At 41.8% G+C, this 17,255-nt stretch overlaps 1 protein-coding gene across 4 annotated transcripts in view; it reads left to right on the top strand.

Annotated features, from left to right (window-relative positions):
- USHBP1 (USH1 protein network component harmonin binding protein 1) overlaps nucleotides 1–17,255 on the top strand; it is a 152,431-nt gene that overhangs the window by 67,565 nt on the left and 67,611 nt on the right. For all 4 annotated transcript variants that reach the window (XM_073659616.1, XM_073659618.1, XM_073659617.1 and 1 more), the window contains exons 8-10: nucleotides 4,997–5,097; nucleotides 6,013–6,145; nucleotides 6,287–6,545. In XM_073659616.1, coding sequence (XP_073515717.1) covers nucleotides 4,997–5,097; nucleotides 6,013–6,145; nucleotides 6,287–6,545 — 493 coding nt within the window. The remainder of the gene's footprint in view (nucleotides 1–4,996; nucleotides 5,098–6,012; nucleotides 6,146–6,286; nucleotides 6,546–17,255) is intronic.

The following is a 17,255-nucleotide window of genomic DNA, read 5'->3' as shown; positions in this document are numbered from 1 at the left end:
TTTTGCACATGCGATTTCACATGTGGGTTGTCAAGCGCTTTCCAAGCGATTTTAGCATCACTTGGAAAAGTGCTTGACAACTTAGTCACACTATATAAAGCCATGTAACCGGTATGGATTTTATATAGTGTGACCAAGTTAGTTAAATAAAAGAATAAAAATGGTAAAAAATAAAAAAAAACATTATATTTACCTTCTGATGGCCCCCGGTCTCCTTAGTGATGCGTCCTGGCTCCCCAGTGGCCCGAGATGGTATAAAAGGACCTTCCATGACGTCATTTAGTCATGTGACGGGTCACACGACCACTGACGTCGGCTGTCGCTTGACCTGTCACGTGAATAAATGACGCACAAATAAAAACATCAACTCATCCCGCAAAAAACAAGCCATCACATGACTGTCTGCCAAAATCTGGAAAAATTATAGCTCTCAAAATATGGCGATGCAAAAACTAGATTTTACAAAAAAATGCGTCTTTTAGTGTGTGACAGCTGTCAATCATAAAAACCCCATATGATTCTGGTATCGCTGTAATCGCACCGACCCAAGGAATAAAGTCGTCTAATCACTTATACCGCACGAGGAACGGCGTAAAAAATAAACTCTCGGGTTAGGGTTAGGGCTAGGGTTAGGGTTGGGCTAGGGTTAGGGATGGGCTGGTGTTAGGGTTGGGCTGGGGTTGGGGTTAGGATTGTCATGGGGTTGGGATTTTTTTCAAAAGTAAGAAAAAAAGATGGCGATATGGCGACTAGTGTTGAGCGCAAGTGCTCGCTTCTTGAGTTTGCATCGGGTGCTCTGGTATGCATTGAGTATCGTGGGTATTTGAGTGACATGCTCGAGTCTCCGCCCCATATGCTTCACGGCCAAAAAAACTTTGCGGGGATTGCCTGCCATGCACGAGCGATCCCCGCATGTTTTTTTTTGGGTGTCTAATAACCGTGAAACATGCGGGGCAGGGACTCGAGCATGTCACTCGAGCACACGCAGTACATGGTGCATACCCAAGTACCCGATGCAAACTCAAGTAGCGAGTACTTGCGCTCAAGACTAATGACAACTTATTCAATATGATGACCTAATGTTATCAAATTCTGTGTCGTACCTCTGGGTTTAAAATGTTCACTATACCCCTTGATAAAATCCTTGAGGGGTCTAGTTTCCAAAATGGGGTCACTTGTGGGGGAGCTCTAATGTTTAGGCACACAGGGGCTCTCTAAACGCAACATGGTGTCCGCTAACAATTTGAGCGGATTTTCAATTCAATTTGTTAGCAACACCATGTTGCGTTTGGAGAGCCCCTGTGTGTCTAAACATTGGAGCTCCCCCACAAGTGACCCCATTTTGGAAACTAGACCCCCCAAGGCACCTATCTAGATGCATAGTGAGCACTTGGAACCCCCAGGTGCTTCACAAATTGATTCGTAAAAATGAAAAATTATTTTTTTTTCCACTTTTTCATTTTTACCCAATAAAAAAAATTGGGTCTAAAGTAACATTTTTGTGAAAAAAGTTAAATGTTCATTTTTTATTTCCACATTCCAAAAATTCATGTGAAGCACCTGAAGGGTTAATAAAGTTCTTGAATGTGGTTTTGAGCACCTTGAGGGGTGCAGTTTTTAGAATGGTGTCACTTTTGGGTATTTTCTGTCATAAAGACCCCTCAAAGTTACTTCAAATGTGATGTGGTCACTAAAAAAATGGTTTTGTAAATTTTGTTGGAAAAATGAGAAATCGCTGGTCAACTTTTAACCCTTATAGCTTCCTAGCAAAGAAAATTTTGGTTCCAAAATTGTGCTGATGTAAAGTAAACATGTGGGAAATGTTATTTATTAACTTTTTTGTGTGACATATCTCTCTGATTTAAGGGCATAAAAATTCAAATTTTGAAAATTGCAAAATTTTCCAAATTTTTGCCAAATTTCCGTTTTTTTCACAAATAAACGCAAGTGATATCGAAGAAATTTTACCACTATCATGAAGTACAATATGTCACGAAAAAACATTCTCAGAATCAGGGGGATCCGTTGAAGCGTTCCAGAGTAATTACCTCATAAAGTGACAGTGGTCAGAATTGTAAAAATTGGCCTGGTCATTAACGTGCAAACCACCCTCGGGGGTAACCATGGTTGCTGTCCTCTGCACCTGCTCTAGTTCACCTATGTCCTTATACAGCAAAGACCAAAATTGTACTCAGTATTCTAAGTGTGGCTGACTAGTGACTTGTATAGAAACTATGTTTTTATCATGAGCATCTTTGCCTCTTTTAATTCATACCATGATTTTATTTTAAAGAAGTTGTCCACTACTATTGAACATGCCCCCATCGATGTAAACGGTAGAAATAAGACTTTTAGCAAATACTTTGCAATGTCAATATTGCCTGTGAGCGGCGCTATCGCTAACTGCTCAAAGGTATCACGTGCACCCCGGCTGCAGACTCCTCTGGCATTTGCTGATGTCACGTCAAGTCGGGCGTGACTCAGTGACACGCTCCCTGCTGATTGATGGGCTGTGGGCGGGGTTTCCCCGCGTGTCACAGCCCAGCATCCACCGCGCGCTTTTCCTCTTCTGCATTAATTGGGAAAGCGCGTGGTGGATGCTGGATGTGACGCGCGGGAAAACGCCACCAACAGCCCATCAATCAGCGTAGAGCGCGTCACTTGGTCACGCCCGACTTCACGTGACATCATCAAATGGCAGAGGAGGCTGCACTCGGGGGTCACATGACGCCTGTGAGCGGTCTGCGATAGCGCTGCTCACAGGCAATATTGACAGTGCAAGGTATTTGCTAAAAGTCTAATTTCCACCGTTTACATCGATGGGGGGCATGTTCAATAGTAGTGGACAACCTCTTTAAAGGGAGTTTCCCACGAACAAAAGTTCATTTTATTCAATAGATCTTGGAATAAAAATAAGTCCCACAATTGGATGTGATTAAAACTAATGTTCCTGTGCTGAGATAATCTTATAAATGTGCCCCTGCTATGTACTGTGTAATGGCTGTATCTGACCGTACAGGGACATGGTCTGATCATACCACATCTCCTGGCCAGGGGAGGAAGAAAGAGTATACAGACATTACAGTAGGGGATCGCAGCTGATTCTTTCTTTGAGATAAAACATTGTTTAAAAACAGGCAGTGATATTTTTTACCTCACAAAAAGAATCAGCTGTGATCCCATGCTGTAATGTCTGTATACTCTTTCTTCCTCCCCTGCCCAGGAGTTGTGGTATGATCAGACCATGTTCCTGTACGGTCAGACACAGCCATTCCACAGTACACAGGGGCACATTTATAAGATTATATCAGCACAGGAACATTTTTTGAAATCACTTCGTGGAACATATTTTCATTACAAGATCTAGTGAATAAAATTAACTTTTGTTCGTGGGAAAACCCCTTTAACTAGTGTTTTACCATTTTTGTGGCTGGGCTTCAAAGAAGACCCTGATTTGTACTGCATGCTGCAATACTGTGGTATTACGGTATATAGTACGAGCGATGAGAAGTTCGCAGGTTCAAGGTCACTTAAGGGGAGTAATAAATACAGTGAAAAGATTTAAGAAATATGAAAAAAATAAAACATAAAAGTTTAAATTAACCCCAATTTTTGCCATTAAAAATAAAGATAATAAAACATTTTTAAAAGTACACATATGTGGTATTGCCATGTCAAGAACACTCTGATCTATCAAAATCTGAAAATAATTAACCCAATTGGTAAACACCGCAAACTGAAAAAAAAATAAAAACGTTTAAATTGCGTTTTTTTTGGTCGCCGCAATACTGCAAAAATGCTGTTTGAAGTGAAAAAATGTCAAATGTATCCCAAAATGGTTTCTATAAAAACATTGGCTCTTCCCATGAACAGTTAGCCCTCATACAGTGCTATTGACCGAAAATAAAAGCGCTTGGAAAATGACGATATAATCAAATTTTTTTTTTACAAATTTTAGATTTTTTTTCACCACCGAAATAAATAAAAAACTGGACAAATTTGATATCACTGTAATCGTATGAGAAGAATCATATTGCCAGGTTATTTTTACCACACAATGTACGTCGTAAAAACAATTCCTGAAAAAACAGTCAGATTGCATGTTTTTTTTCATATTTTTCAGTACACTATGTGGTAAAATGAATGGTGTCATTCAAAAGTACAACTCATCCCACAAACACAAGCCCTCATATGTCTATTTTCTCTATTGTCTCTTAGAATAAGGAGAGGAAAAAAAACGGAAAAAATATATAAAAAGTCATGACTCTTAGAATAAGGGGAGGGAAAAAAGAAAAAAAAAACCCTGAAATTGGCCATGTCAGGAAGGGGTTAATATATACACTATAATTAGTACACATTATAACATGCATTTCTTTGATGAATATTACCTTCATGGGGCCAGACTGTGAATGTGAGGGATGGGCAAGATGGGTTATTGTTAATATTCTAATTATTGTAATATTGTTATTGTATTGAAAAAGTTAAACCTAAAAAAGGTCATCAATATCAGGTCTGACACCGATGCTCACACTGATTATATGCTATTTGCTCCGGCCTCCAATGGGGCAAGAGAAAAGGAGTAGTTCTGCAGTACCCAACAGCTGCTCTGTTCAAAGTTTATACACGGGACGGCAACCGGAGGAAATAACAGCTGATCTGGAAGGGTGCCAGGCGTTGGACCCCACTGATCTGATATTGATGAACTATGCAATGCATAGGTAAATATGTTGTGACCAGACAACCCCTTTAATTTTATTCCACATACATTATCTAAAAACCAAAAATCCACACATATTTGGTGACTACTAGTCCCATAGGTTATTTAGTGTATAATGTGATTGGCACAAAACAAATCAGTGTCAACATCGTTTTATATTTGCTTTGAAATAATTGTATAGAAATTACATAATTAATTACGGTATATGTAGCCATAAATGGTGCTGAAAACAGTTACGTGTTAAGGACTGTTGTGATTCCCACTTTTTGTCATTTATAGTGAGAAATGTCTGAAGACATACAGTGTGTTGCTAGCTCTTGCAGAAGCAAAGCAGGAAGCCATGCTTGGTCAGGTATCATCAGGAGACATTTTGAACTCAGGTACTAATTCAGTAATGCTTTTTGCATTAAGTTAGCTCTATCCTTATAAGATAAGAGTAGGTTCACACAACCGTATTTTTGGTCCGAGTGCTGTCCGCAAAAAATGGACATCACTTGGACTATTTTATTCAATGGGGCAGTGCAGATGAGCGTTGTTTATTTTCTGCATGTGAAAAAAATAGCAGCATGCATTATTTTCTTTTGCAAATTGGATGAGATCCACCATTTCAAATCTATGAGAGCACAAAAAATCAGATCAGATGCCATACGGAGCCACAGTTTAGCATCTTATTTATTTGGATATATTGCAATTTTTTGACATGGGAACTGTAAATGGTCTTGTGAATTATTGATAGCTGCTACTGTATAAAAATTGATTCCATATGGATGACAAACAAGTTAATTTTTTAGTTTTCTGGATAAAATTTTTTAAATGCTTGTGGGAACCTGGCCTAAGAAGAAATAAAAATTCAACTTGATTAGTAATGTTAATAAGTATTTACCGGTACCGGAGGGTGGAACTTGTGATTGGTTGCAGGGATGAGTTCCAAAAAAATCTGCACTTTGTCTGTTACATAGATATCATATACTATAGCAAAACCAAGCAATGTATACGCTGGTGTGCCTATAATAGGAAGCATGTTATCTGAAAATACTGTGTTTTACATACCATATGGAAAACTTGGTGGAGGAACAATGGCCAACAGATATAATGGTAACAAACAGTTTTGCAGCTGATGATTCTGATGTTATCTTTAATAGCATGGCTTTTAACCGAGCTGTCTATCCACTGTACATCTTTCATGCGACAATACAACTTAACACTTGCAATAATATTTTTTTTATGTAGTATATGCACATGTTTGGAACTCTTGCTTGACTATAACTATATTATTCTATATCATATAAAATAAGGCTGGAGGCTGCTGCCAAAAGACTTGGAGATTAAAACCAAACTGTTCCTGATGGAGGTAAAAAAGATATTTAGGAAAGAAGGAAAGATATCGGAATTAGAATCAAAGAAAATGGCTGGACAAACAATACACAGGTAAGAAAATATCAGTTTTCATTCTATACTTTATGAGATTATCTGTTTTACAGTAGACGGTCTATTTTCTTTGTGAAAAGGTTCCTAGACTTAGGCTTATAAACTTAGTTAACAAATTCTCATTTCATGTTATTTTTACAGCCCCTACGCCCCGTGGCTCAGTGAAGAAGAAGAGCAGATGCTAAAAGATTACATTCAGTCCCTAAAGTGGGACTTATCTTCCATTTCAATGTCAGACCACTTCATACCTGGTACATCACATGCAGAGGAAGTAACTCAGTGTGCTGAAGAGATCAAAGATAAAGTGGATGGTGCCATTAAAAATTCAACAGAAGCTCCATCTTATCTCTCAGCCAAACCTGCTAGAGCTCAAATCATGCAGGATCTGATGTATACTAAGGTAATGTAAACTTTCCTTGTAGGAGATTTATTAATTATCAAGTTTGTGAAAATGATGCATGATAATGTATTTTTTTATTCTAAATGATGAACATTGCATTATAAATTTATCACAAGTAATTAGATAGATTAGGCATATTGGCTGGGCACAAGTGCACATGTGGAGCCAAAGGAATCCGATCTAAATAGCATTTCACTCTATATCCTGAGTTGCTTTTCCTTAAAGGGGTTGTCCGAGTATACATATTTGATGACCTATCTACAGAATAGGTCATCATTAGCAGATCACTTGGGGTCTGACCTCCGTCGCCGCCACCATTCAGCTGTTTTTTGTTTTGGAGGCAGGTGGATGTAAACACTTTGCATGGATCTGCGCAGCCATTACTTGCTACTGCTGAAAAGCTCCTGCTCTTTTGAATTGAAGCTGTTCTGTAGTAGTCAGCAGCGTCCGCTACGCTGTGAATGGAGCTGCTAGAACTAAAAGAAAAAAACACAGCTGATCGGTGGAAGCACTGGGTGTCGCATTGTTCTGCTATTGATGATCTATCATGCAGATAGTTCATCAAATATTTATGCCTCTACAACTCCTTTAACCCCTTAACGGCCGCCAAAACGCATTAAAACGACGGCCATTAATGGGCCTTATTCCCTCATCACCTCTTAAAACGGCGATATGGAATAAGTGAATAGTGCCCCCCCTCCCCGCAGGCAAATTCCCACTGGTGACAGCTGTACGAGACAGATGACACCCTGCGGCATCAACCTCGGACGATTTTAGAACCGATTTGGGCCAATTAACCCCTTAAATACCGCTGTTAATCGTGACAGTGGCATCAAAGTGGTTAAAAGGGGGTTAAAAGATGGCAGGTGCCGATGGTTGCCTTGGTACCCCGAGGTCGTCTGATGACCCCAGGGTATGGTGGTCTATTAGATCCTGCTATAAGCAGAGTCTAACAGGCTCTGTCAACGAGACACTGACAGGTCTCATGTATGTACTGCAGTACACGAGTACTGCAATGTATGAGACCAGTGATCAAAGTAAAAAAATAAACATGTCCCACTGGGACTAAGTGAAAAAGTAAAAAAAAGTTAAATAAAATATCTAAAAAAGTAAAACAAAGCACACAAAAAAGCGCACAAAAATCGCAAAAAGCCAATTCGCCACAAAAAATGAACAAAAATAAAAAGAAACACACATAATTGGTATCGCCACGTCCAGAACGACCCAATCCATAAAAATGTCATGTCATTTATTCCGTAAATTGTACACTGTAAAAAAATAAATAAAAAGCATGCCAAAAATGTTGCTTTTTCATCATACTGACACATAAAAAATTTAATAAAAAGCGATGAAAAAGACGCCAAACTGTCTTGCAAAAAACAAGCCCTAATATGGCTCATTCGGCAAAAAATAAAAAAGTTACTGCTCCCAGAATATGGCAATGCAAAAACAAATTAATTTTTGTAAAATATAGTTTTTAGTGCGTGAAAGTAGCAAAGCATAAAAAACTATATAAATCTGGTATCGCTCTAATCATACTGACCTGAAGAATAAATCGGTTTTATCATTTTTACCGCATGGTGAACTGCGAAAAAAGAAATTAATAAAAAGAATGACTGAATTGCTGTTTTTTTCATTCTGTATCTAAAAAATCTGAATAAAAAGCGATCAAAAAATGTTATGTACCCCAAAATGGTAGCAAAAAACACCTCTGACTCGTCGCACAAAACATAAGCCCTCATACAGCTCTGTTCACCAAACAATAAAAAAGTTACAGTTCTCAGAATGTGGTGACGAAAAAACAATTTTTTTTTATAAAAAAGCATTTTTAGCGTGTGATTGTAGCAAAACATAAAAAAAATATATAAATCTGGTGTCACTGTAATCACACTGACCCAAAAAATAAATCCATCTAATCACTTATACCACATAGTGAACAGTGCAAAATAAAAATAAGAACTATTCTTGTACTGCTGTCTATATGTTCATTCTGTCTCCCAAAAATCAGTCACATTTATCCTGCGCTCTCCATTGAGCACTTATGTCCGGGTTTCCGTGTAAATCTTAAAACCTGTGATTCAGTCAAAACCCCTGATAGACCCACTCATTTACGTTGTCACGTTACATTAGGTTTTCTTTTTAGAGCACAAGTGTTGTCTGCCACAGTTCTGTGAATGCCTAAAAATATGGATACCACCAGAGCAGACGCCAAACGGACTCCAAAGTGTCTCCATCTGCCTCATTATGATGGGTGGTTCCATTAGGGGTTTCGTCTGAATCCCATTTTTGTGAGGTTTACATGGAAACCCTGACGTAAGTGCTCACAAGAACATAGGACACAAGAATACGTTCCCAGCCTCATATTGAAATTGATGAAAAAATATTATGTACCCCAAAATGTTACCAATAAAAACCCTAACTTATCCTGCAGAAAACCAGCCCCCACTCAGGTCCGTCATCTGTCACTGGAACTATAGGGGTTCCCATGTTACTGGTAGGACACTAGACACTAGAAAAGCGACACGGATCCCAACCCCCCAAATATAATCCAGTGAAATCTGCATTCCCAAGTCCAAATACCCCCCTCCTTTTGAGCTCCCCTGCGCCTAAACCGCAATAAGCTGCCACGATTTGGCATTATTTTAGTGGGAAGGGCTCAATTAACAGTTTACGGGGTGTGTGTCGCCATAAGCACAAACTGGGCTCAATGTATTTGGGCACTACAATATATGCGGGCACTACACTGTATAGGGACACAATGTATCACTAGAATAGCATATTTCCAATTCTCCAGAATAAAGCCTTGCGTGAATGTTACAAAATAGTCACTGCAGCCGTAGATAAATTAATTGAATGGTGCAATTTCCAGAATGGGGTCACTTTTGAGGGTTTTCTGCCATTCTGGCACCTTAGGGGGCTCCGTAAATGTCGCCCACAAACTATTCTACCAAAATCTGTGTTCCAAAAAGCCAAATAGCACTCCTTCCTTCTCAGCCCTGAATTGTGGCCTAACAGTTGTTTCTAACGACATATAGGATATTACAGCATTCAGGAAAAATTGTGCAATAGTTTATGGGGTCCAGTTTCACCTATTATACCTTGTGTACCTAAAAAATTTGCAGCAAATTAAAAATTAAATTTTTGCCAGTAAAATGTTTTATTTCCACGTCCTAATGTTATAAAATTTTGTGAGGCACCTATGGGTTCAAAATACTCACTACACTCCTAGATAAATTCCTTAAGCAGTGAAGTTTGCAAAATAGGGTTACTTGGGGGTGGGGTTTCTACTGTTCTGGCACCTCAGGGGCACAGTTAATAGAGTCCACAATCTGTTCAAACACAATCTGCATTCTAAAAACCAAATAGCACTTCTTCCCATCCAACCCATGCCATGTGCTCAAACAGCAGTGTACAACCACATATGGGGTACTGCCACGTTTGGTAAAAATTGCATAACAAATTATGAGGTCCATTTTCTCCTATTACCCCTCATGGAAATTATACATTTGGTACTAAAACAGTATTTTAGTGGAAATTTTTTTTTCTTTTTCACATCTAAATGTTATGAAGTTTTGTGAATGACCTCTAAGTTAAAAATGCTCAGCACACCCTAGATATTTTTTTGGCTGTTTTGGTATATCAGGGGCTCTGCAAATGCGACATGGCATTCACAATCTATTCCAGACAAATTTACGCTCCAAAAATCAAATAGTGCTCTTTCCTTTCCGAGCCCTGCTATGTGCCCAAACATCAGTTTTTGACCACATGTAGAGTATCATCACATTCTTTAAAAATTACGTAACAAATTATGGGGTCCATTTTCTCCTATGTGAAAATTACAAATTTGGCGCTAAAACAACATTTTAGCGGAAAAATGTAATTTTCATTTTCACATCTCCATTTTAAAAAGTTCTGTGAAGTACCTATAGGTTCAACATGCTCAACACACCCCTAGATGAATTCCTTGAGTGTCTAGTTTCCAAAATATGGTCACTTGTGGGGGTTTCTGCTGTTTTGGTACCTCAGAGGCTCTGCAAATGCAACATGGTGTCTGCAGTCTATTCCAGTCAAATTCACACTCCAAATACCAAATGTCGCTTCTTCCCTTCTGAGCCCTGCAGTGTGTCCAAACAGTACTTTTTGACTTCATGTGGGGTATTGCCACGCTCAGAAGAAAGTGGGTAACAAACTGTGTGGTCCATTTTTTGGGGACAAAACAACATTTTCATGGAAAAAAATGAAAATTTTCAATATGATGACCTAATGTTATGAAATTCTGTGTAGTACCTTTGAGTTAAAATTGCTCTCTATACCGCTGGATAAAATCCTTGAGGGGTGTAGTTTCCAAAATGAGGTCACTTGTTGTGAAATGATGCTCGTTCCCTTCCTAGCCCTGCCATTTGTCCAAATAGAAGTTTCTGACCACAGGTAGGGTATCAACGGGCTCAGAAGAAACTGGGTAACACATTTTGGGGTCCATTTTCTCATGTTATTCCATGTAAAAGTGAAAAATTTGGGCTAAAGCAACATTTTAGATTAACAATTAAATATTTTTTTTTCATTTCACTGCATTCATTTGTGTCTAGCACTTCAAGGGTTACATTTTTTTCCTGACAGCAGTTTTGAAGTATTTGAGGTGTGCGTTTTTTTAAATTGTATCACTTTTGAAGAGTTTCAAATATATAGGCCCCTCAAAGTCCATTTAAATCTGAATAGGTCCTTAAACAGGTTTTGTAAATTTCTTGAAAAAATGAGAATTTTTTTCAAGAACTAGCAGGTACTTGCAGGTAGTAACAGACTAACTGACTAAACACATTGCTCAGGCACCTCCCAACAGGTGGAGTTGCCTTAAATAGTAAGTGTCTCCCAGCCATTGGCTGGGGACACTTTAGGACGATACACGCTGTCCCTCCAGAGGGAGGGAGCGCGCGCCCTAAGCACAGTGCCCAGGGATCTGCGAGCCATGCGCAGACCCCGGGCAGCCGGTATAGGAGGAGGAGAAGGAAATGAGGGATCTGGGCTGTGGCAGTGAGTGAGTCAGCATCCCTGAGGATGGGGTAGGAGGGGAGCGTGCAGGGACACCGGCGCTACATAACGTTGGCTGCTGCAAACCCACGGGTAGATCCGAAGAGAAATAAAAAGGAGCAATGGGGTCACTGTGCTGCCGATGGTAACTGATGGGTGAAACCAGAAGACCAAGGATATTTCTATGTGGTTTATTGTCAATGCGTTTCAAAGTTATCCAATTTCTTCATCAGGACAAACCACAAGTGCAAGATATAACTGCATGTACAAACTTAAGCTCATCGTGGGAACATAGCCTTAAAGGGAATCTGACAGCAGGTTTTTGCTACCTCATCTGAGGGCAGCATAATATAGGAAAAGAGACCTTGATTCCAATGATGTATCACTTAGTTTACCAGGTGCTGCTATTCTGACACAATCAGAGCTTTTCTATTCAGCAAAGCAGTAGAGCTGAGAAAGCTGGTCTGAGGATCTCATCATACCACAGCTCCTGGCCAGGGCATGAAGCAAAAGAGTATAAGGCTATGTGCCCACGATGCAGAAATGCTCCGGATTTTTCCTGAGCGTTTCTGCATCTCCTTGGCAGAAAAAACGCATGTGGATTGTACATGCGTTTTTCCTGCCAAGGTCAAGCGGATGTGAAGCGTTCTTCACATGCATTTCCGCATGCGGGTTCACAAGCGCTTTCCAAGCGATTTTAGCATCACTTGCAAAGTGCTTGTCAACTTGGTCACACTATATAACTTTGAAACATGTTGCCAATAAACCGCATAGAAATATCCTTGGTCTCCTGGTTTCATCCTTCGGTTACCATCGGTAGATAAGGGAACAAGACAGAAGATGAATCAACTCCTTTGAAATGTGGTGCTGGGAAGGATATTATCAATACCATGGATGGCAAGAAGAATAAATAAATCAATTTTGGAGCAAGTCAAGCCAGACATGACACTCGAAGCAAGGATCACCACTACGACTTGCCTATTTTGGACAAGACATACGAAGACAGCAATCACTGGAGAAGGACATCATGGTCAGAAGAATAGAAGGAACAAGGTGAAGAGGAAGACCAGTAACTCAATGGCTTGTGTAATGCAGTGGCTTGCGGCATTACTGTAATGGTCCAGGGTGTGTTTTGGCTGACCATGTACCTCCCCCTCAGGTGACTGATCACATGACTGTGACATCAGCACAGGTCCTGTGCACACAGAAGGTCTGATCACATGACTGTGACATCAGCACAGGTCCTGTGTTTGCACTGGAGGTTATATAAACCCTGGTAGTTTTGAGACAGTGTGAAAGGCGTGAGGCCTGTTCCCTGTGTGGCACACCGTTAGAGTGTGAGGCCTAGTGAGGCCTAGTGAAGCCTGGTGAAGCCTGAAAGGCAGAGGCTGGATCCTTATGTGTAAGAGATGCCAGTAGCCTTGGAGGGCAAGAGGCTTGGAAGACAAGAGTCCTTGAAGGCAGAGGCTGGATGTTATGTTTGTAAACATACCAGTAGCCTTTGAAGGTACGAGGGCTGGAGACCCCCATCTGGGAAGCCGTAAAGCCACAGCTGTGGTAGAACAAATCTGAAGCAGCTAAAACCCGGCAAAGGTAAAACACTGCTTGATGTGGACATTTATATTGTTACCTTGCTGAAGGCTGTATCTGGAGCCAAGTGGACATATTTGTCACTGGAAAGGCTCTTTGACATTATATGTATAATATGTCGGCGAGCCACTGAGATGGACTCGGTTATAAGCAGTTATGAAGTGTAATAAACTGCTGAATTGTGAAATACTGGAAAACGTGGCTGGTGTGCTTTAATTGACCCGGTGAAGCGAGTGTCCCCCAGCATGATGACTAGCGCTACCTTACACTTGATACTATCAAGATAAGTTGAAGGAAAAAAAAAAAAAGCTACCTTGCCCTCTTTAGGAGTACAGGTGTACCTATTCCCCTTCTTCCATTGGATTAATCGGTGCACACAGTAAATTTACAATGTGCAGAACACAAGTTTGCTTGCCATAGAATTGCATTAGATGCGGAAAATCTGCAGGTAAAAAACACATATGCATCTTTAGAACAATTCTGCACCGCATCTGCAGAATCTGACTCCTGACACACTTTACCAATCAGCTGCCGGATGTACAGTGTACAGAGCTGGAACAGCACTGCTCTGTAGCCTGTGTAGTTACTGGAACAGCACAGCTCTGTACACTGTGTTGTTGCTGTTCTCAGTTGCTGCTGAAGGGAGCGTGATCTGAGCTGCAGTACCCCAGAACAGCCTCTACATAATGTACAGAGCTGTGCTGTTTTGGCTTTGTACACCTTGTATATCTGGCCACTGAGGAAGCTGAAAACATCTGATCGATGGAGGTACTTGATGTCGGATCCCCACTGAACTGAACTGATTAGGCCTCTAAGATCAAAGTCCTGGAAAAGCCCTATGATAGTGTAAAAGCAACTTATTTCCTCTTGAGATTCACCTGTTGAAGCAGATGCCAAACAATAGTAATTATCATATAGCTTATCACCAGATGGCTGCTCTTGTATATGAGAGGCAAAGACATTCCAGCATTGCTTTAATTTCTATCACAATTAAGATTTTATAGATGATTGAAGCCAGCAGAGTAGTGCTATAACTTTTTTTTATAAACGGAAAGGAATAGTTTTGATCCTTACAAGATTCAAAAGCGATGAAAGCTCAATGGTAATAATTAGTGATGAGCAAGCATGCTCGCTACTGCTGGGTGTTCGCCCGAGCATCTCACTGCTCGAGATGCTCAGCACTCACCGAGTATTTCTGAGGTTGCTCGGCGGGAGCTCGGGTACCCTCCCCACATGTTTGGCACTCTTAAGAGCGCCAATCAACATGCAGGGATTGTCTGCCACACATTGTAATGTTGCAGCCATATTGGTTTTGGCATTACAGTGATTGGCTGGCCGCACAGCGTCATCTGGTCTATACCAGAACTGGCGCCACCATGCTCGTCACAGTCACTCCGGAATCAGACAGTGTAGGGAGAACTGCTGCTGAGCCAGGGAGAGATTTGCTTGTTTCTAGTTAGTGTAGGTGTAACAAACTATATTAGAGACACATATCCATCTCAACTAACAGTCCTTCTGAGGACTAATCCATTCCAATTCTGTCTGCTGGTGCTTTTACAGATATTTGTAGAAATAGCCCCAGGTATCAGGGGCCAGGAATATATATACAGTATATTTTTTATCTTAATCCTGATGATTTGCTTAAGAAGCAATCCAGAGAACACCATTTTTCTGCACCATTTGCTTGTTGGCTCTGTAGAATACAGCCAGGACCTTTCCATATAACAGCGCTAAAAATCCAGCTATTTAAAACTGTGGTTTGTCCATCACACGGATCACATATAATTGCGCTGAAAATATTGCCATTTCTGGCCTCCATTGAAATTTTGTTGCAGTGTGTCAGTGAGCTTATTGACACAAGGTCGGAGCTGTTAAAAATAGTTACCTACAGGCCAGCTATTTAAAACTGTGGTTTGTCCGTCACACGGATCACATATAATTGCGCTGAAAATTCTGCCATTTCTGGCCTTCATTAAAATTTTGTTTCATTGTGTCAGTGAAGTTATTGACACCAGTTTGCTGTTAAAAATAGTTACCTACAGGCCAGCTATTTAAAACTGTGGTTTGTCCGTCACACGGATCACATATAAGTTCGCTCCAAATTCAGCCATTTGTAGTGAGTGTGGAAGAAATTGTCCTCCATTTAAAATGGCAAGGGACAGGGAACTGGACGTGATGGTGATGGTGCATGCAGAGGCTGAGGCCGTGGCAAGCTGAAATTGTGCCACAACAAACACCCACATCTTCTCGCTCGACCTTCCTGTCCTAATTAATAGGGGACTACAGAACACCACTATTGAACACACAGAGCAGTGTGAAAAGGTTATTGGTTGGATAGCAGATAATGCTTCCAGTCACTTAGCCACCACCGCCACCACCCTGTCTTCCACACGGTCAAGTCTCAGTAACCATGAGTCTGGATCGCATATTCCTCACCCTGATCCTCCTTCCTCCCACTATGCCGAGTGCCCAGAGACAAATGATCCCACACTTGGACACTCCCAAGAGCTGTTCACTTTTCCATTTATAGATTCGGGCCTCTCGCCTGGTCCACTTGAAGCAGGGCAAGAGGAGATCGCATGTAGCGATGCCCAAATATTTGAGCAGCCACGGTCATACGAAGGCGACGGTGGTAAAGTGTCACAAGAGGTGGACGATTGTTATGGGTCCGGGTGGTGGAACCGCTGTGCTTTGATGCAAGGAGGGACCAGAAGGGCATAACTAAGTGCCTACTCGGACCGACCCAGGTCACACGGCGGCTTAGTCGTTTCTGTTAACCAAGGAGGGACCGGGCAGGTGGACCAGGTGCCACTCTGGGACCGACCTTGTGTGAGAGCATGTGACTCCCATGAGTCAGATGAGAGGAGCTGACCGGTACAGCGGATGAGCATGGCATGTAGGTTGGCGGGCGATCCAGGTAGACAGGTAGTCGGGTACGACGGATAGCTAGACAGGTACTCCGGGTAAACGAGCAGGCGGGTACGGCAGGTAACTGCAGGTGCTCCGGGATAGCAGGCTGGCGAGCACGGCAGGTAATCTGGCAGGTGCTCCGGGTAGGCAGGCTGGCGGGCACAGAACCTGAGGGCTGAGGAGAGTGTTAGCACACAAACAACAACCTTGCACAGGCACCTCCATTTTGGAGGAGGTGCTGAATATAGGGGCAGTCCTCCAGCCATTGGCCGGTGACTCTTTAGGACGGCGCGGCCCCTTTAAGAGGGAAGGAGCGCGCACCCTAAGTACAGTGCCCGGGAAACTGCACGCAGTGCGCGCCTTAGCAGCAGGGGAACAGGAAGACGCCGGACCGGGACCGCGGTGGTGAGGGGAACGGCGTGTCTGCCCGGCAGGAAGCAGAGACGCCAATGCTACAGTACCCCCCCCTTTACACCCCCTCTTCTTTAAGCCCGTGAGAAATTTTTCTTGAAGATGAGGGGCATGAATGTTCTCCCTGGGCTCCCAAGACCTCTCCTCAGGACCAAACCCTTTCCAATCCACAAGAAAGAAAGTCTTTCCTCCTACAATCTTGGCGGCCAAAATGTTTTTTTACCTCAAAGACGTCCTCAGCGGAGACTGGAGCTGGGGTGATACCTGGATCATCAGAGAAAGAATTAAGAACAACCGGTTTGAGGAGAGACATGTGAAAGGAGTTGGGAATCCTTAAGGAGACCGGGAGTTTCAGCTTATAAGCCACCGGATTAATATGGTTCAGAACCTCGAACGTACCAATGAACCGCGGACGCAACTTGTAAGATGGTATCTTAAGACGAACATATTTGGAAGAAAGTCAGACCTTGTCTCCCGGACGGAATTGAGGCAGATCCAGACGTCTCTTATCAGCATGCTTCTTCATCCGCTCCGAGGACTGAAGAAGCGCAGATCTAGTGTCTTCCCAAATTGCAGAAAATTTGCTGACGAGAGACTCCGCGGCAGGATTGTCCAGTAAAGAGGAGACGGGAAACGGAATCCGGGGGTGTTGACCGTAGACCACAAAAAACTGAGTTTTAGCAGAAGACTCGCTCTCATTGTTGTCATAGGAAAACTCGGCCCAGGGCAGGATCTCAACCCAATCGCTATGGTGAGCGTTGACAAAGTGTCGAA

Source organism: Phyllobates terribilis, unplaced genomic scaffold, assembly GCF_046119375.1.
Source record: "Phyllobates terribilis strain yellow unplaced genomic scaffold, ASM4611937v1 Scaffold_1__5_contigs__length_1240528914, whole genome shotgun sequence".
Classification (NCBI taxonomy): domain Eukaryota; kingdom Metazoa; phylum Chordata; class Amphibia; order Anura; family Dendrobatidae; genus Phyllobates; species Phyllobates terribilis.
This window is presented reverse-complemented; position numbering and strand designations above follow the sequence as displayed.